Below are 21968 nucleotides of genomic sequence, written 5' to 3'. Positions count from 1 at the left end.
CATGAGTGATTATAATCTGATAAATACATTATTCCTAATGCAACCTTAAAGTCAAATGTTTTCCCTTTTAGACCAGCTTTTATGTTTGGGGTGACTCATCCTATCTAATAAAAGAGTCATATGCAGATTGACCATCACTCCAACACACAAGATAGCTGCCCCTATGTGGTCAAAGATCCTGTCCCCATGTGGTCACAAGATGGCCACCACAAGATGGCCAGCAGGGGAGGGCAGTTCGGCAGGACCAGGCCTGCAAGGGAGGGCAGTTGTGGGCCATCAGGCCAGCAGGGGAGGGCAGTTGGGAGGGACCAGGCCTGCAAGGGAGGGCAGTAGGGGGCGATCAAGCCTGGAGGGAAGGGCAATTGGGGTTGACCAGTCTGGCAGGAGAGGTCACTTAGGAGCAAACAGGCTGGCAGGGGAGCAGTTAGCATCAATCAGGCTGGCATGGAAGTGGTTAAGGGGTGATCAGGCTGGCAGGTGGAAGCAGTTAGGGGCAATCAGGAAGGCAAGCAGGCAAGCAATTGGGAGCCAGTAGTCCTGAATTGTGAGAGGGATGTCCAACTACACATTTAGGCCCGATCCTACTGGGATCATGACAAAATGGGAAGTAAGACATCCCTCGAGGGGTCCCAGATTGGAGAGGGTGCAGGCTGGGCTGAGGGACAGCCCCCCCACTCTCAGTGCACAAATTTTGTGCACCGGGCCTTTAGTATAAAATAATCTTGTAGATCTCATTCTGACTTGAGTTATCTGATGAAGTCCTGATATTTTCTGGAGCCCAAAACAATTGGGAAATGGACCTGAAATCAGAGAGAGCAGTATGTTTAGTAAGGCATGTGCCTTGTCTTTTGCTTCAAAGTTCAGAAAGCAGTGATACTCACAACCCCTTTACTTAACTCCAAGGCTTGAGTTTCACAATGATCTCCACATTTATCATAAGGTCCTTTAAAGCATGTTTCCATTTCAAGATTGGGGAGGGGAGCAAATAATTAAAATTACAAATAAACCATTGTAATGTTTTCAGTTCCTTGTTGTATTATGAAGAAAATCCTTGAAATCAGCAATAATAGAACTTCGATTCCTCAAGAGTCCCCACTCTGGAATAGGATTTTATTTTGGGTTTGTCTAAAGACCAAAAAACTGTCTGCCTCCATAATGCTAACACCTAGTCTCCAGTAGGCTTATCTGAATCATCTATTGGAATGCTGATTCTGAGAAACAAATCTCATCTGAGCCTGAGCTAGCTAAGTCAATCAGTTTAATTCAGTTCACCTGTGGTTTGCTGAATCTGAATTTTGCTGAATACCTGTCACCATGGAAGTATGTCTCTAAGTGTCAGTATGTTTGGGAGTAAAAAAAAAAAAAAAAAAAAAAGCCTATGTTTCTAAAAGTTATGGAATGTGTTTGCCAATCTAGGGAATACTAATTACTCACTTTTAGCTTTTCTCCCTACCTGTCCCTCAAGAATTTGGCAGTGCTTAATTGATAAGTGATGGTAACACTTTTCTTTGTATAAATCCAAGAAGACCAGTTCCAAACTATGTGGTCTTATTGACCAAGACTTTGACATGAAGAGAGATTCATGCCTGGATTCTGGATGTCACCAAAATGCCTTACAGAATCAAGACTGACCCTCAAACTGATCAAAGCCAACCAAAAGCCATTGGCAAAAATGGCCTGACATCTTGCTTGGTCACATGGTTCATGACAGTCTTCCCAGGGAAGGACTGAAGGTTGCTTTCCTGAAATACAACACTAAATGAACTTCAAAACACCTTGGGGGACCTCAAGGTTGTAATGACTTGACCCAAATGTATAGGTGTTCTGGGCATAGCCTGGTGGAAAATGGTCCTTGGCTTTCTGCCGTGAGGCGCTGACTGCTGACTAAAAGTCAATCTAAAGATTCCTTATGAATAAGGAAGATTCTAGCCAAACAAATTTGATCAGTTGCTACTCTTGTGTTTATGCAAATAAGTCAAACTAAAATTGGACTTAATACAATCTTCTTAAACATGAGGGAGAAAAATTGTGTTTTAATGAAAACTATAATGCCCAATTGTGTGTATTGGTCTCCAGTGCAGTTAACTGTCTTCAAAGTTTTAAGTCTGTGTCTGTGTATGCCATACAGCATCTAATGACATCACCAGAGATGTTCTAACTGCAATCTATGAGATTGTCACTGCTTACTTTCATCCCAGCAAAGCTTTGCATATAGAAATCTTTGCAATTGGTTTATGATTTGCTGTGTACATTAACCTTTCTGGCTTCTGTTATAGAATATGTGCCTATGTCCTCATTTACCTGAGTGCTTGGTCACAAAATATAGACCTCACTTTAGAAACTGTCTACATCACTGTCCTCTGAAATGAGACTCAATAAGACTAAGTCAATGAAAGATGAATGGTCTATCGGCTTCACTTGAAACTTTTCTGTTCAAACAACAGAAAAGACAGAGAGGGCCCACAGTTTCTCATGGGAGAAATCTCAGTATATTTCCTTACCTTAATTTAGATTAACTATGGAGAACAAAAAGACTTCAGACAGCTACACACATCTACCTCCAGGGAATCCACTCTAATCTAATCGGGGAAACTAAGTTAATCTTTTCCTTTATCAAATGGGTTTTGCCTCTCACTAGACCTTTAGATGTTTCCTCATTTTCCCCCCACACTTTTCAATTGTGTCTTTTAACCTTGTCAAATTGGTCATTTCTAGGCTACAACAAGCTTGTCCAAAGAGTCATCATCCATGCCACCTCCCAAGGGACACCAGATTCACCTGGACTTTGCAAAATTCCTCTTCTCTGCACTAGAACTCCTTTCCTTTTTGCTTCCCCTTTCCTCTGGCAGATGGAGAAGAACCTCTGAACCTTGGGACAGATAGGTTTTTACCCCTTGGTAGCAGAAAGCAGTTACAAGAAGACAGACCCTGTCTGTTTCTCCTTTATAAGGTTACAAGAGATGTGTGTGTGTCCCCCCCTCCCCCCCGAGTGTAATAACCTGGATATTAATGAACTGGAAAGCAACAAGGGAGGCCAAATATTATAGGCATGCCCAGTAAATAAGGAATAAAAATAGAATGAAACCTGAAAGCCAGATGGATTAGAAACACTGAGGGCTGGAGCTCCCAGGTTTTCATCCACTCCTTTCCAGTTGTCCAGAGGAGCTCATATAAGGACTTTTCCTTTAGATAAAAAGATACACACATACCAACTAACCAAGATTCCTAAGTCTAATCACATATTCTTCAAGGTCAGAAGCACACTGGACAGGAAAAATGAAAGGGACAATTCTAATGCTGTTTTTACTTAAAATTTTATTGAACTCCCCTCTCATCCCATTTTAGCTCCATTAAGTGAATGAAGAAACGTGTAAAATCTGAGCCTAATGGTGTTCTTTCCAAATTATGTCTTAAATCTCTGAAAATGTGACTTTTGAGAGTTGGGAAAGTGAAGCTAGGACAAAGGAATACTGATGACTTATTTTACATGCCTGCTTCCTTGTTTATTCATGAGCAGAGCTAGACTAAGGAACCTTTCTATGAAAATGGAAAGCTTGTGTGCAGTAGCATAATGCTTCATGCTGACCTATCTTCTCTGGCCGGGGAAGGCAAGAAACAGTGTAGGTAGAGTAAGAAAAGACCTTAGAAAACTTGGGATGAAAGGAGTTTCCTTTTCATTATCTATGACAGGTTATTCACAGAGTCTGTGTGCTACATCAATGCATTTATGTCACCAGCATTAGAGTCTTTGTGCTTCTGTCAATCAGTTTCCTCTTTAAACTATTTTCTTTCTATAACCTACTGTAGAATTTGTAAGCCCAGTTTTCCTTGTTTATGCCTATGAAGAATTGGCCAAAATAACTAAGTTTTTTAAATACCTTTTATCTGTCTCTAGTTGGAGGTGTGTGTGTACGTGTGTGATTTTTAATAAGAGCAATAACAAATGCCATAAAATTATTTAATGTCTTTATATCTACTTTTAGAGAGAATCCTCTGTAAGAGATCATGAATAGTTTCTCACATAGTCAAGTCACTATTTTTTAAAGTATTACATAAATTTGAAAATATTACCTAAAGGTACTTTACATTGAATAAATCTAGAGTATACCTAGTTAAAATAATTAGAAAGTCCTTTATTTAACTACCATTCATAATTACTCTGCTGTGAATTTGAATATATAAATATAACTTTGCTTAGTTAGTAAGTGGTTGATAGCTGTCCACTCTCTGCAAAAGTGTATCTGAATATCCAGGAGAATAATACCTGAAAAAGAAAAAAAAAATTAGATACTGGTAAAAAGATTTAGCCCAGGAGTCATAAAAGATTCAATAAAGGTTGTATTTACCTCAAGTAATTCTAAGCATCAAACCTCTGAATAATGATGCTCCAGTAATGCTTGCGCACAAGGTTAGAGCCTTTCAGGAAAAGAACATTGCCCTAGCTAGTTTGGCTCAGTGGATAGAGCATCAGCCTGTGAACTGAAGGGTCCCAGGTTCAATTCCAGTCAAGGGCACATGCCTGGGTTTCGGGCTTGTCCCAGTGGGGGGCATGCAGGAGGCAGCTGATGAAGATTCTCATCATTGACGTTTCAATCTCTCCCTCTCCCTTCCTCTCTAAAATCAATAAAAACATTTTAAAAAAAAGAAAGAAAGAAAGAAAGAAAAAGAAAGAAAGAAAGAAAGAAAAGAAAGAAAGAAAGAAAAAAGAACATTGCCCTGGCCATGTGGCTCTGTTGGTTAGAGTGGCATCCCATACACCAAAAGGTTTCAGGTTCGATTCCCTGTCAGGGCACATACCTAGGCTGCAGATTTGATACCCCATTGGGGTGCATATGGGAGGCAGCCGGTCAATATTTTTCTCTCTCCCTTCTTTCCTCTCTTCCTCTTTCTAAACATATCCTCAGGTGAGGATTTAAAAAAAAAAAAAAAAGAGAACACCAACTCACAAGACTGTGCTAGGTAAATAAAACACTTAAGGGTTTTCAATGCAGCGGCAAAGAATGGATACTTTCAAAGTAAGATACTTGGACCCAGTGATAGTATTTATTAAAGCGACTTGTTTTATTATGTCAAGTGACTGATGTTGCTTTAACCTTCATAACAAATACTTTTTATAATAAGTTAGACAACACAATCTATCATTACTAACCATCTCCTGCATTCAGATTGTCGTAGGTATTATTCACAATGCAGTTTTAACCAGGTCTGCTCAAACATAAAAAAATTTGGGGGAGCATAATTCATATTACAGAACTATTTCATAAGTGTTTTACAAATATACATCATACATACCTAGGAAGTTAATTGATTTCATTTGTTCTTGGGCATCTATAAATTTGTATTTATAAATAGAACATTTTATAAAAGACAGTATAGAAGTATTAGATATATTGATTAATATACTGTGGGATGATTCATATACTATGGAAAAAACTTACATGAATATAAAATATGTCAAATAAAATTTGGCAGACATTCTGGAATATAATAAATGACTAAAAAACTAAACTATAATTTAAAACTTTAGAAAACACTTAAAATAATGAATACTCATAAGATGTTTTCTCCAGATAAAACCTAATGTTCGAGACTGCGTTGTCCTTTGTTAGTTATCTTTATCCTTGGATGCTTGACTTAAAAATTCATAACTGAGAGTATACTAATTTATTCCATAATTTGTCTAAAGAGCTGTATTTTCTCAATAGTGTGCTCTTATAGGTAGCCATAAACAGATACATACAAACGTAAAAAGCTACCTTAAAGAATGCTGTTTCTCTAAAAGCCTCTTACTCTAGAAAAGTCCTTCAACAAGTGGATCTCTTCAAAGTATTCATACACTGAGGAATTCACAACTGCTTTCTCTGAGTTAGTCACAAATTTTAAAGTAGGCCTCACCTTCCTCGGCCTTATAAATACGTCAGACACAAGAAAGGTACTTTTTAATTTTAATAGCAAGAAGTAGATTACAAATAAAAACCCAAACTTTAAAAATTGTGCTACTATATGGTAGGTACTAACCACATATACTTATAAAGGGATTGAAATGAACCTCCAAAAAAGAAGATGAAATTCCTTTTTTCCTGCCTGTCAACCACTGCTATTCCACTTTATTTCTCTATGGCTTTTAAAAAAATAGTTGTTCAAACTTTAAAAAAAAAATCTTTATTGATTTCAGAGAGGAAGGTAGAGGGAGAGAGATAGAAACATCGATGATGAGAGAAAACCATTGATTGGCTGCCTCCTGCACACCCCCAACTGGGGATCAAGCCCATATCCTGGACATGTCCCTTTGGCCGGGAATCAAACCTGGGACCCTTCAGTCTGCAGGCTGAGTGAAACCAGCTAGAGCTCTCTATGGCTTTTAAGAATATAACTGAATTAACCTTACCATAGATCCATGTAGAATTTGGATTATTATACAGTTACCATTACCAGAAATGTGCCAAATGGAAGACTTGTATGCATGCTTCTCTCCCCAGATTAGAAGATTCCTAAAAGCATCTTCCCCTCCCTAATTTAGGCAGAGATTCAAAAGACAAAAGAGTTCCAAAAATATCTCTGACTGTGGTGTGAACGAGGATTAGAACTTAAATCTTCTAACCTCTAGTCCTGGGTGCCTCCTCTCTAATCATACCAACTACCTTTATTAGAAAATTTTAAAGATTATTAAAATTGGAAATATGATTGTAAAAATAAAACCATTTAAAGGTTATATTGTCTCTTTTCATAAACAATGTTTTAAAGATTTCTATAAAACACCATTTTATAGAACCTAATGCTTTAAAAATATATCAGAAATTTGAAAAAGTCAGCTAACCAAAATTCTTCATGATAATTAGCCTGTCTATCTATCTATCTATCTATGGCTAATATGCAAATTGCCCCCATAGGAATTTGACCAGGAGACTGATCACATGCTATTGATGTGTGTTGACCACCAACGGGCACTACAGATTTAAGGGAGGCCCTGGATGGCAGCTGGCAGCCAGGGAGGGGAGACCCTGGCCGGCAGCTGGAAGGCCCTGATAGGCCCTGAACGCTGGCCAGGCCAAGGGATCCTACCTGTGTACAAATTTCATACCCAGGCCTCTAGTTTTAAAAATAAAATACCAGATCACAGAATATTAGAAGTGAAAAATTTACAATGGTATTTTGACAAAATATCAAATTAGATTCTAACATGACAGAGTTTTTTTCCCCCTTTGTGCTCTGTAAAATAATCTTGGACAAGTGTAGAAAGACAACTTCTGTTCAAGAAACTTCTTTACCATTGGTTAATTCTAATAGGCCATTTCATTTGGGGGCCCTTTAGTTTTCATTTTTCTATAATTTTGTTTATGTTAGAAAATTGTATTGGAAGTTATTTTAAACTTACACAAAATAACATTCTTCCAAAAGGGATGTGCAAATGTGTAAAAAGTATTTTTTTCTTGAGAAAAGATTTATATATTTTCTCCATTTAGTAGTTTTACACATAATGTATATCCTACATAATAAAAACCCAATATGCTAAGTGCCTGGTCAACTGGTCCGCCGTACAACCAATAAAAGCATAATATTCTAATGATATGCTAAGGCTACTTAACTTCTTGCTATGACGTGCACTGACCACCAGGGGATATGCTCTGACCAGTAGGCTAGCTTGCTGCTGGGGTCCAGCCAATCGGGACTGAGTGAGATGGGCTGGACACTTTCTGAAGCCCTTCTGCGATCCCTCCTCAGCTGGCCAACCTCCCATGTTCCTCCCTGGCCCTGATTGTGCCCCGGTGGGGTCCCTCGGGCTGGCCTTCACCTGCTCACAATCCAGGACTCCTTAGGAGATGTCAGAGAGCCTGTTTCATCTCGATCCCACAGGCCAGGCCAAGAGACCCCACTGGTGCATGAATTCATGTACCAGGCCTCTAGTGTTATATAAACTTTTCGATATATTTGTAAAGTATATATTGTAGAAATACATTTTATGATATACTATTCCTTGGGTATATTGGAACTCTTTTGGTCAAGGAGTTCTCATAAACTTCCAAAGGGCATAAACTTATCTCTTTAGAAAGAATTTATCTGTAGAATATATGTGAACAGAAAACAAATTTTAATCTTAAATAAAATTATTTTTGTGTTTTTAGAATCAATGTTACCATATGTATTAAGAATCACTAATATTAAATAGGGAGAATCATTTATACGTTACTAGAGGCCCAGTGCATGAATTTGTGTATAGGCAGGGGGCCGATTGGGGTTGGGGCTGGCTGGGCAGAGGGGCCCTGGGCAGTTGGCTGGTCAGCCCTGCCCCCTAGTTGAACTCCCAGTTGAACTTCTGGTCAGGTAAAACAGTTTGCATATTAGCCTTTTATTATATAGGATAGAAAAAATTTAAATTGGAATTATATTCTCTAATATTAATTATAGAGAGTAAATAATAAATATAGGATTAGAAAAATATGGCCTTTAATTCTGCATGTGTTGTGGGCATTTTTTCCATATAATTATTTTGGGGTTAGTGATATGGCTCTCTTAGGATTACAAGGTCTGAGGCTTAGGTTTAATCCTCTTCAAATCAACCTCATTAAAGAAATTAATCTTAAAAGTAGCATCCTCCTACATTACCATAAAGCACCTGCATATCATACACAACATTGTTTATTTATTTATTTTTCAAATATGGATTGTTTTCTTTTTGACACTCAACATATCTCTTTTTCTATTGTAATAGTAATACTCCTGTTAATAGAAGTGTGAGCTTAATTATATATCTGGGGAACTATGAAAATCAGGATCCATAGGCCCTTTTCTAAATCATAATGTATATCCTATATAATAAAAGTATATAATAAATTAAAGATTAATTTAATTTGAACTCTGGATTTGGGTATTTTTTAGTGAAGCATTCTTAAATTAGTACAGAAATGTCTCAAATGCCATTCCAGTTTAATTTGGAAATGTGTGTGTCAATCAGAACATTATTTAATTTGCGGGGGAGAAAGTGATCAAGAGCAGGGGTGAAGATATGCATTGGTCTCATGCAATATTTTGACAGAGTGGATATAAAATATAGATTTGAAAACAGAAAAACCACATTCTAGTTTTGAACATCTCAAAGTCTGTTTTCCCCACCTTACTATTTCCTCTGGGTAGCAGTTGTTAATGCTGTTGATGTATTCCTGTAGAAGAGACCCAGGTTCGGCTTTTATCTCTTGAACCTTTTTAAGCCCACCACTTGTTACAAACAGTCGTCGAGCTTTGCTGTCATGTGGCAGCACCTTGAAAAGGGAAGCACATTAAGATGTCAGATTTGCTTTTCCAAGTTGGAGTGTTACTGCTGAAAAGCAATAATATATCCGAGAAAATGTAAGAGAGAATTTGTGTCTACCATACCTGTAACATAATGAGCCTAAATTTGCTGGTGTCTAAAGGTAAAATTCAGTCTTTTTAGAAATGTATGAACTTTTTATGTTGTGCATATGGAATAAAGGCAATGAATATGAGCAAAGGCAATGGAGATCCACTCATGTATTGTACATAAAACAGAGTGTTGTGTCTCCTTTGCTGACCCCCATTCAACATCTTCCCAATACCTACAGAATTAAAGGCACACACCTTAACAAGGTGCAGAAAGCTTTCCGTGACCCAGCTTCCTTTCCCACCAGTCTCTATCCAAAATTTTGTCCAATAATCTCAAAGGGTACATGACAGGCCATTTCTTGCCTTTGCCCATGCTGTTCCCTCTCCTAGAATGCCCTTCCATCTTTCACACACCTCCCCCCATTTCCTGGCTAACGCTTGCTTGTCTTTTAAGATTCAGCTCAGGTGTTACCTCCTTTAAGAAACTTCCTCCGAGACATCCCCACTCTCTTATCCCAGGATGTCAGGTACTTTTCTTCTCTCATGGCATTGTATTAAGCCCTATACACTTGCCACAAAACATTTAAATTATCAGTCTATATGTCTGCACACATAAATGTCATGAAGGCAGAAACTACATTTATCCATTAATTTATTTCTCTAATGCCTGGTGCCTAATAGATGCTCAATTAACGTTCAACAAAGGAATGAAGTACTAAGGAGTAGGCAGGTAAAGGAAACCGAGGAGATGTTAAAGAGATAGAAGAATCAGGAAAGTTAAGAAATCAACCCAAGAGAAGATTTTAAGATTTTAAGAAGCAGCCAATAAGAACTACAAAAAGTCACTGGGCTTGATAGCGGATGTGTGTGTGTGTTGAGAAGAAAGAGCCAGTGCAGATGAAGGAACTGATTATGCACGACAACAGCTGACCAGACAAGGAAGGTCCTGGAAAGGGGGTTCTCAATGTGGGGATTCCTACTCTCTTCCATGGTCCTCGCTACTATTCCCTCTGACAGAACACCCTTTCTATCTCCACCATTCTGACTCTTTCTTAAATGCTACCAGCTTTTATTCACTTGCACTTCCTCCACTAAAGCCCCCCAGGAATACCTCAGACTACATCCACTTATTCCTTCTTTTTAGAAAAGTTCATTATGAAGCCTCCCACACTGAAGTACTTTCTAATTGTTTCTTCTGGTCTCCCCAGCTAGATTGCAAAGTCCCTTGAAGAAGAACATTGTCTTACTCTTTTTTGTTTTATCTCTCAAAGCTTCGCACGGTATGTGTAGGCATTTAACAAATACTGAAAACTACAAAAGGATCAGGCTAATAGAATATTAATACGCATCACCTGGACAGTAAAAGATTTCACTAGTATATATTTTTAAAAAGTGGAATGGCCCACAGATATATCAGTTTTAAATATTCTTTGGTCTGGAGAGTTTTCATGACTCCTATGTCTGTCCCCAGGCACAGTAAACTACTATCTTTTTACCTTCTGCCTTGCTTTCCCATCTCTTTCTAATGTTCTGGTACCCTTACATTAAGAAAACACAAAATTCTGTCTGAACTAAATATTCCCATAGGCATATTTACAGGAGTACATAATATGAGGCACTGTCTTTTTTTATTGTGGCTGTCTAACATTTTAAAAATTTCACTGATTTATTTTTATTTACTTCAGTGACTGATTTTTCTTAAGTCAAGGCTCCTGAGCACAGTTTAACCAGTTCTTGGTAGCTTAGGGTCACCATCCTGGCCATTAGTGGCTGTGGCAATGCGGTCATTCTCTCTCAGCCTTTGCGATCAGCAGTCAGTCCTGCTGGCTGCTGCCCACCGCTAGCAACCTGACCTTCCTACTTTACTACTTTTAATCTGTACCAATCTAAGAAATGTGACAGCTGCATTTGTTTAAATTGTTCATAAAATAATTCAATTAACTTCAAATGACTGTCGGAGAGGACTCTGGTAATTGCATGACCTTTGGGAAGAATATTTCAGTGCCTCAGAGATAGGCACTGAAATATTCTTCCCAAAGATTCTTTTCTTCTTTTCTTCATAAGATCCTTGCAGTGTTCCCAGATGAGTGAATCTAACAGACAGCAGGGGAATTACTAAACGTTACTTACCAGTATAAGTTATATTGTGAGGGTTTCATGTGTTGACATACTATTTATTCCCAAGAACACTAAAAAAGGTGAATAGACCATGAGAAAGAAGGAAGTGTGGACTGTGTATGTGTGAATTTATTAATTTGTGTTTCCATCCCTGTCAATACAATAAATGAAAGTAGGAGAACCCTGCACCCATCTTATAGAAAACATTGATTCACCAGAAAAAACAAGTTAATTCATCTTCATTTTCTTCCCCTCCTTGCAGGCTAAGAGCACTTCTTACCTTACTGAACTGTCCAACCACATGCTTTAGAATATTGGGAGGAGCATCATAGAGAAAAGGCTCCAGGGCTGGTAAATAGGTGCATTTCTGTAAGATACTCTTTATGGCCTTTTTACTCTATTAAAACACAAAGCAAAATACATATCAAAGTAAGCAATCGATTAAAGCTTGTCCAGATTTCATTTCTCGTGTTTCTGGAATTTCCTGATCTAAGCTGCAATTGTTTCATTTTAAAAAATAGTTGTCAGAAAAACTATCTTTCATTGGTTTTATCATAGAACTAGAGGCCCAGTGCATAAATTCGTGCATGGGTGGGTCCCTCAACCTGGTCACTGATCAGGGCCGATCCGGGCCCATCTTACCCTGTCCCGATAGGGCCAATCGGGGTCAGAAGGTTGGCCAGCTCGGGGGAGAGACCACAGGAGGTTGGCCATTCTTGGGAGGTTGGAAGATATGGAATGATGGCAAATGGAGGAATAAAAATGTCCTAAAATTAAACTGAGGTGTGGTTGCACAATTCTGTGAATATACTAAAAGCCAATGAATTATACATTTCAATGGGCAAACTATATGGTATATGAATTATATTTCAGTAAAACTGCTAAAAATTAAAGGGAAGAACCATCAAATAATTATCTTAGAAATAGTTTTATAACGAAAGTGATAGAATGAACTTATTCAAATGCCAAAACTAACATTTCAATAGGACGCCTCTCAATCAAAACAAGTGAAAATGCAATTGCCTGAATATTTAAAATATATATATGGGTAAGCTTATTAAAAAGATGTATTTTTTTCAGTTTTTAATCAGGTATTTGAAATAATATATGTACAGGCAGAGAGTAAGGCTATATAAAAATATGCAAGAAATTCCAAGGGATTGCTCATTGGTTCTCTTGGATCAGAACCAATTAGAGAATGCTTATAGAAGTTGATGTCTTTGGGACAAAAATAAACTTAAACATGGCCTTATAATTTGAAATATGCCACAGAGTAACAAATGAGAAATACCATTAGACAGTTCCTGAAGCTCTTGGTTGCATTTTCCCTAATGAGTTAATGCCAAATCAAATAGACTTAATCTCTCACCCAACAACTTATAGAATCTAAGAGACCTTGGGGAAGAAAAAAAAAAAAAGGATGATCAAGTCTCTACATTAAGAAAATGTTTGGATGGATGTAAAGCAAGCATATAAAACTTGCAGCCTGAAGGCTGCATGCAGCCCACAATGAATATATTTGGAGCATAGCTAATATAACAGTATGTAAGAAACATTTTAGTAAAAATTTTGTAACTTAATTTTTATAATATCCTGTTATACATAATCTATACTAATAAAAGGGCAATATGCTAATTGAATTGGGAGACCTTCTGGACGTCCTTCTAAACAAAGTCACCGTGGCAGGACTGAGGCAGAGGCAGTTAGGGGTGATCAGGCCAGGAAGGGAGGGCAGTTGGGGGCAAGCAGGGTGGTGGTGGTGGGGCAGTTGAAAGTGATCAGGTTGGCAGGTGGGGGCAGTTGGGGGTGATCAGGCCAACAGGGTGGAGCAGTTAGGGATGATCAGCCAGGCAGGTTAGTGGTTAGGAGCCAGAGATCCTGGATTGCGAGAGGGTGCAGGCTGGGCTGAAGGACACTCCCCGTCCCCCCTGCATAAATTTTGTGCACTGGGCCACTAGTAATGAATAACGAACTACAACATTTGCTAATGATGGATTACTATAATCATGTTGCACTCGTTTCCCTTACGCACCTTATGCACAGGTGCACCATTTTTCTCCACTAATCCTAGCAGCTAATATTTTAGCAGCCGATTGCCATGTCATTAGTCTTGGACCGACTTGTTTGGTGTGTGCAACAGGAAATATTTTGCTTTTGGAGAACAAGAAAAATAGGTTTATTTGCATTTCTTATTAATTTATACAGTTATTCAGTGTCTGGTAAGTCAATATTCAAGAAAATATATTAATTTTTATTAAAATGTTCTATTATTTTATGTTAATGATTACTCATTTATTTCAGGCCTTTGTATTCAGCATATTTCTAGAGAAATAAACCTACTTTTCTATGAAAATTGAAGCTTTCTTCTTTTTTTTTTTGCGGCCCACATAAAGTTAAACCTTGTTTATTTGGCCTGTGTTAGCCTTTGAGTTTGATATGCTTGACTTAAAGCCTTGGAAGATTGCTAACAGTACAATGATTGATAGACTTTAATTTAATACCTAGTGTATTTTCTAAAAGTAAATATTATATCAAATATAGGCAGGAGGAACCTTAACTTCTACTAGTAAACCTAAATATTTTACTAAAACCACCTTTGTTAAAATAAAACACAATAAAAATTATATTTTACTCCAGTGATATTTATACATCATAATATCATTATAATTTATTTAAAGCTAAGTTATAGCTGCCAGGCTGGGAGCGGCCAGGCCTGGAGCAGCCAGGTCGGGTGCGGCCAGGCCCGGAGCAGCAGCAGCCAAGTCCAGAGCAACTAGGTCGGGAGCGGCAGTGACCAGACCCGGAGCAGCTGGTTGTGGAACGAACCAGAGCAACAGAGGCCAGGCCCTCAGCAGCCAGGCCCGGAACAGCTCGCTCCTCGCCTGCTCCTGCCCCACGGCTGCCTGTCAGACATGGCTGGAAACTTTTGTGGGAACTTGAGGGTCTGCTGAATCAAGTGATGAAGGCTTAGATCTGGATGTGTTGAGTTAGTATAGGGCTGGGGTGTTGATCTGTGAGTGCCTTGGGTGGGGTCTGGATGAGGCTGGTTGACCTATTTGGAAATGTCTTTTGTGTGAAATGTATCATTGGGCATGTGGAGGTATTATTGATATGAGAAAATGCTAAGTAACTGATTTACTATCTGAAAAGGGATTTACTATCGGGGAAAGGGAGGGAGGAAGAGACTGAACATAAACTGTGCACCTATGGATGAGGACAATGGGGGATGGGGAGGGGGCGGAGGGTGGGGTGGGAACCTGGTGGAGGGGGGAAGAAATGAGGAACCTTTGTAATAATATGAACAATAAAGATTGATTTAAAAAAAAATAAAGCTAAGTTATATAAACTCGGTAGTATATAAAGTATATGGGATGGGCAAAGAAGGTTTACAGTTGTGAGTATGTGAAACAGTTTATTCTTGCATTATTAATTAATTACTATATTTATTTGTATTATAATTATAAACCAACTTTTGTCCATCTATTTGTTAATTTGTATTTTAATAAAAAATTAAATATAATTTAACACTTAATTTTACTTTGAATTATTGTCTTTTCTGTGCACTTCTTTAAATCCAACTCAATTCTAAAAGTTGTTTTAAAAAAATAACTTTTTCTGAATGAGGTAGTGTATTCTTTCTTTAAAATTCTATAATTATTAAACAACCTATCTTACTTTATAGTCATGTTTTGTGAATCATTTTAGTAGCTTGTAATATTTTTTCAGAAAGCTGGACGTAAAAAATACATATTTTAAAATGTTTAATTTAGTGAATAATGTGGACATTTTTCTTTTAGGGAACAAATTTAAGACATATAACTTAAAAAATAGGCAGACTTGGAGTTAGGAGAAGTGGATCATGGCTCAGAACACCCCTTGCCGAGTTACATTTACATTTGAAAGCACCTTAAGTTCTTTTGGAATCAAATTTTAAAATAATATATATATTTTATATCAGTTTATATTGATATTTTTATATTTACTTCAGAGAGGAAGGGAGAGGGAAAAAGAGAAACATCAATGATGAGAAAATCATTGATTGGCTACCTCCTGCGTGCCCCCTACTAGGGATTGAGCTGCAAATGGGGCATGTGCCCTGACCAGGAATCAAACAATGACCTTCTGGTTCATAGGTTGACCCTCAATCATTGAGCCACACCAGCTGGGCTGGACTCAACTTTTAATGTAAAATGAATTTACTCTGCAGCCAATTCTAACTCCAAGATTCTATTATTCTTCAATGCCTATTCTATAAGAAAAAGCAACAGGGGTGTAGAAGGCAACAACCTGACATTCATTTCACAAACAACTTTGCATCTGAAAAGATCTTTCTTTAAAACATATCACTGGTGTTTAGAGACAAGGGTAACCCATTTTCAAAGAAGACTCTCAGTTCTTCTGATAAATTTGTATTTCTTGACTCATAAAAACAATATTGTCCATAATGAAAATTAAAATATTTTAAATTACACATTGAGTCAAAATCTAACAAATCTTCACGAAACTGTAAGAATTAAGCACTTGCTTTTACTTGAAGATCCTCAGAGCTTTCCGGCGACATGTACAAAGACAGCAGCACTGGCAGGATGTTTGTGACTGCGACGGCCCGTGCATGCTCCGGAGTGTGTCTCCCGATCTGTGCCAAGGCCCAGGCAGTGGCAGCCTTAATGTGATCTTCTGGTTCTTCGGACAAGCAGACTGACAGCTGGGGCACACCCTGCAGCGTTGGTCAAAAGAGCAAGTGTTATGAACCCAGACCAGGATGAGAGAGTCTCTATGTCTCAAACATTAGAAGAAATCATTTGGCCTTGATCTTTCCCCCTAGATGGTTCAATGAATGGGCGCAGCACAGGGGCTGTCACTTTTCAAGTCAATAAAATGACTAGAGCAAATTTACCTTAATTATCTGTTACAATTCAACTAAATTATCTGTGCTAGCATTTACTTACCAAATACAGAGGTATTTAACCAAACAATAGGTGCCACAGATTAGTATGTAGGCAAAGCCAGATTCCACTGAGACAAATTTAAATGCTTAGATTTTAAAATCTTTTATTTTACTTTGTTAAAAAAACTTAATTTAGAATCCTTTAAAATTGCCTTTTCACTAAGTATAATAGATCTGACAATAAAATAACTAGTATAGATTTGAGATCCAATGAATAATATGAGCCAGAATTCTACTTAAGTAACTTTTAGGTTAAATATGTTCACTAAGACCTTTCCTGAACTAGTAAATAAATGTTCATTAATTTTGGTCAGATTTTATTTTATTTTAAATACGTTTTTTTAATTTATTTTATTTTAGAGAGGGAGAAGAGAGAGAGAGAGAGAGAGAGAGAGAGAGAGAGAGAGAGAGAGAGAGAGAGAGAGAGAGAAACCTCCCTGTGAGAGAGGAATCATAGATTGGCTGCCTCCTGCATGCCCTATTCTGGGGATTAAGCCCTCAACCCAGGCATGTGCCCTGTCAGAATTGAGTGGTGACCTTTTGTTGTATGGGATGATGCTTAACCAGGGCATGGTCAACATTTTTTTTTTTTAATATACTTTATTGATTTTTTTACAGAGAGAAAGGGAGAGGAATAGAGAGCTAGAAACATCGATGAGAGAGAAACATAGACCAGCTGCCTCCTGCCCACCCCCTACTGGGGATGTGCCTGCAACCAATGTACATGCCCTTGACCGGAATCGAACCTGGGACCCCTCAGTCTGCAGACGGACGCTCTATCCACTGAGCCAAACCGGTTTCGGCCATGGTCAACTTTTAAGTGATAGCTTTGCCCATTTTAACACGACTGAATGTCAAAACAGGAATTATTACTTTTGTTACACAAATAGTGCATGCTTGCATTTTGCATTTCAAGCTTCAGTTTTATCTAATTAATCAAAACAGAATTAATTAAAAGGCCTCAAATACATCTATTTCTATATCTAAGGGAGAATCCAATTGCCAAATTAAATTATAATTCCAGATTCTGTATAGGAATAACTTTCTAATTAATTTGAGACTATAATAATTATCACCTTAAATTCAGTACCACTAAAGTCAATGCCACAGCATCATGCAAAACCCCAATTATCATGTACACTTTTCCCCTCTGTGCCTTTAAATTCGTTTTATTAAGACCAATTTTCTCAAGAGACTTGCCGTATTTCTTCATTGGCTTCTCTTTCTCCAACTAAAAATGTCTATCTGCCAATACAAAAGGTCAGATCTGTCTTCAGAATGAGGCAACTTTTCTAGAAAGGCCATATTCTGGGACATAGCAAGACTGAAGAAGCAGGAGGAAAAGAGGTCAGCCTCCTCCACCCCAGCCTCAGTTGTTATGAATGGCTAGTGAGATAAGAAGCATGAATATGCTTTGAAAATTATAAAGTATTATTTACACATGAAGTACTGCTATTAGTCCTTAGAGTTCTATGCAGGAAAAAGAATGACTCATAGCTGTGTGGTTTTTCTCAACTTCAACTGAGATCTTCAACTAACTGAGTGACAATGAGGTGGGCGAGGCCAGCAGCAACCCTGGACCAAAGGAGGGGGGAACCTCCTGTTTAGTTTGGAGAGGAAATACAGGAAGCAAAAGCAATCACTGCTTCTTCCATCATTCTGCATATACACACATACATATATACATACATATATACATACATATATACATACATACATACATATATGTGCTTTCTGAGATCCACAAAAGAACCAAGAATCAAAAATCCCAGTGCTATCTCCACAGTCACCCTTCAGAAAGCAGCACTCCTGTTCTAGTCACTATCATAGTCGGTGGTAATAGAAGAACAAAAGGAAAAGTGTAGGATAAAAAGTGAGCTAAGCAAAGAATTATCAAGGAATAGGTAGGAAATAAAGATCTGAGGCTCCCTTTTATTCTGAGGATTAGCAAGGGATTAAAAAAAATCCTCACTTCTGTTTAACACACAGCAGCAGATTTTCTATGCTGATAAGAAACCTGAACCCTAGAGCAGTGGTCGGCAAACCACTGCTCACAAGCTACGTGTGGCTCTTTGGCCCCTTGAGTGTTCTAATGCCACTTCTTCAAAATAGACTCTCCCAGGCCAAAAACCGACTTCTGGACTTGGGCCACGAAGTTTCAATCTCATGGTATGTGCATGCCCGCACGTGGTATTTTGTGGAAGAGCCACACCCTAGGGGCCAAAGAGCTGCATGTGGCTTGCGAGTCCTGGTTTGCCGACCACTGCCCTAGAGGGTTGCTGGAGACGCTGTAAGCACACAGCTTCTGAAGTGTTTCTCAGGAGATCAATACTTGTTCATTTAATCAATATTTCTGGGCACCTACTATGTGTCAGAGATACACTGTATGTTGTGTTAATACCAAGTTATAAATTGAAATCTTAGAGCAAAGACACAAAACATCACTATCTGACGTGAGCTCCGAATTGCCTACATCTAAAAAGAGAAATTAGTTCATGAAAGCTGAAGGAAAGTGGATAAAAGGGGATGTTCTAGCCATTGTCATCTCCTGCCCAAATGGCAGGTAAGGGGAGCATGACCACCTGGCATGTAATTTATGAGAATGGTCTTTAGCCAAAGTATGCTTCACATGTTTGTAAATATGTAGATTACAAGTACACTGCAGGTGTCAATAAAGGTAACACTAATACTCAGAGGTATTGATATTTTGTAGATATTAAATACTGAGTGAAACTATAAACTGCCTGAAAGTAAAACTTACTTCAAGCATTTCTTTTGGAAACTTACTAATGAACCCTGAATAATGCCTCAGGTTTCTTTCTCTCTGGTCAGTTACGTTTGATGATGGGTGGGAGAGTATGACCGTGGTTCTGTCTTGGAATGACTCACTGCAGTAACGAGAAGAAAGCCGAGCAAGGACACACCTTGCTGATGATCACCGCCATGGCCAGGTTCTCAGAGTGAGCCGCCACGTAGCCGAGCATCATGATGCCAGGCAGCCGGATGTTCCCTTTGCAGGACCCGATGCAGTCGATCACGGCCGCCACACCGCCTGCGTTCACTATCAGCTGCGAAAGCTGGGGAAGGAAGGTGACTGTGAAGCATAGGACGATTAAACACTACTTCACTATTGTCAAACATTTTTACTTAGGACCTGAAAACACCCGGTAAAGTTTGAACTAAGATTTAATGAGATTTCTATAATTATTTAAAAAATACAAATATAATAATCCAATTTTTTTGTGTGTGTCAATCCTCACCCAAAGACATTTTTCCATTGATTTCTTTTATTTTAATCTTTATTGTTGAAAATATTACATAGGTCTTCTTTTCCCCCCCATGAATCTCTTCCAGCCTGCTCCCATCATCCCCCGACCCTTGAAGGCCCTCCCCATTGTCTGTGTCTATGGGTGTTATGCATATATGCATACAAGTTCATTGACTGATCTCTTCCACTTACCCTCCCCTGCCTTCCTTCTGAGGTTCAAGTCTGTTCATGCTTCTATGACTCTGGGTCTAATGTTTTATCAGCAGTTTATTTGGTTCATTAGAGACCACATATGAGTGAGATCATGTGATACTTATCTTTTTCTGACTGGCTTATTTTGCTTAGCATAATACTCTCCAGGTCCATCCATGATTTGCAAATGTTGAGAATTCTTTCTTTTTTATTGCCGAGTAGTATTCCATTGTGTAAATGTACCATAGTGTTTTTATCCACTCATTTGCTAATGGGCACTTAGGCTGTTTCCAAGTCTTAGTTATTGTACATCGTGCTGCTATGAACATAGGGGTGCACATATCCTTTCTGATGAGTTTTTCATGTTTTTAGAATATATTCCTAGAAGTGAGATGACTGGGTCAAATGGGAGTTTCATTTTTAATTTTTTTAGGAAACTCCATACTATTTTCCACAGTGGCTGCACTAGTTTGCATTCCCACGAGCAATGTACAAGAGTTCCTTTTGTCCACATTCTCTCCAACACTTATTGGTTGATTTTTTGATGATAACCAGTCTGACAGGCAAGAGGTGATATCTTATTGTTGTTTTGAGTGACTTTGAGCATTTTTCATGTGTCTTTTGGCTTTCTGTATGTCCACTTTGGAAAAGTGTCTATTTAGGTCTTTGCCCATTTTTTAATTGGATTGTTTGTCTTCCTTTTGTTAAGTGGTATGAGTTCTCTATATGATTTGAAGATTAACCCCTTATCAGATGTATCATTGGCAAATACGTCCTCCTATGTAGTGGGGTCTTTTGTTTTGACAATGGTTTCTTTTGCAGTGCAGAAACTTTTCATTTTCATAAAACTTTTTATTTTCATAAAAAGTCCCATTTGTTTATTTTTTCCTTAATTTCCATTATCCTAGGAGATGTGTTGGTAAACATGTTGCTATGAGAGATGTCTGAGATTTTGGTGCCAATGGTTTCTTCTAAGACTTTTATGTGTCTTACATTTAAGTCTTTTACCCATTTTGAGTTTATTCTTGTGTATAGCGTAAGTTGGTGGTCTTGTTTCATTTTTTTTTTTTTTTTGCATGTATCGGTCCAATTTTCCCAACACCATCTATTGAAGAGACTGTCTCTGCTCCAATGTATGCTCTTATCTCCTTTGTCAAATATTAATTGAGCTTGGGTCAATTTCTGGGTTCTCTGTTCTGTTTCATTGATCTATAATTAACCCAATTTTGAATGTACAAATATACTCACTTTTACGCTGTGCTTCAATTTTCATGCATCGATGGCACAACTTTTATCCCTATTCTAATGGATATCAAAATTTCTCACCCAGACACGTATAAGCCTAGGGCCAGTTCCTAACTAACTAACTACTGATAGCCCCAATCACAGTTAGTGACTATGAAGCAGATTACTCATTTGAATGCTGAGTGACAATGTCAGACTTAAAATATCTGAGCCTAATTGTCCCCCTATGCAAACAGTGGTTACTAGCTGATTATTACATTCCAATTATAAAAAATTTCAAGCAAGTGAAGATGTTAGGTGAAATAAAGAACAAGGACTTTAAACCTCAGTGAAAGGACAGGGCAGCCCCCCATAACAAAGAATTATCTAATGCAAAATGTGCACAGTGCTCTCAATGAGAAGCCTGCCCCAACCAAATCATGTGGTGCAGCAGCTGGGCCTTGTATACAAATTGATGTTTTACTTTACAACAAAAACTGACTAATATTATTGTATTTAAAAAACTATTTAATTTTTTTTTTTTTTTTTTTTTTTTACCTCGGGTGTATGCTTTGCAATCTCTCGAATTAAAGTAGAAGCATTTTTCTTCACATATTCATCTTTGTCCTTCAGGCAGGTAAGTACAACTGGAAAAATCTCTGCTTCTACCACCATTTCAGCCAGATCCACAGAATGTTTTGCAATCTGACTGAGAGCTGAAAGGACCTGACGCTATAAAGCAAAAATCCAAAATGAAACAAAGCATTACATAGAGTCCACTGCAGAGATCAGATATAATTTAAGCAGCTTAACACAAATTCCTTTACCAAAAGAAAAAAAAACCAATTACATATGTAATATAACATAAGAGTTCTGAGT

The 21968-nt window shown here is 38.0% G+C and overlaps 1 protein-coding gene across 1 annotated transcript in view; it reads right to left on the bottom strand.

Annotated features, from left to right (window-relative positions):
* Positions 1-3296: 3296 nt before the first annotated feature.
* The window catches only part of LOC311618509 (sperm-associated antigen 6), a 39083-nt gene continuing 20411 nt past the window's right edge, over positions 3297-21968 (bottom strand). The window contains exons 6-11 of the mRNA XM_084876142.1: positions 21648-21821; positions 19330-19482; positions 15983-16174; positions 11738-11854; positions 9112-9257; positions 3297-4264 (exon numbers count right to left, since the gene is read on the bottom strand). Coding sequence (XP_084732268.1) covers positions 4195-4264; positions 9112-9257; positions 11738-11854; positions 15983-16174; positions 19330-19482; positions 21648-21821 — 852 coding nt within the window. The 3' untranslated portion in view covers positions 3297-4194. The remainder of the gene's footprint in view (positions 4265-9111; positions 9258-11737; positions 11855-15982; positions 16175-19329; positions 19483-21647; positions 21822-21968) is intronic.

Source organism: Pipistrellus hanaki (assembly GCF_964339955.1).
Source record: "Pipistrellus hanaki genome assembly, chromosome: 1".
In the NCBI taxonomy this organism is placed as follows: Eukaryota; Metazoa; Chordata; class Mammalia; order Chiroptera; family Vespertilionidae; genus Pipistrellus; species Pipistrellus hanaki.
The sequence above is the reverse complement of the archived record's forward strand: the minus strand, read 5'-3'. Positions and strand labels throughout refer to the sequence as shown.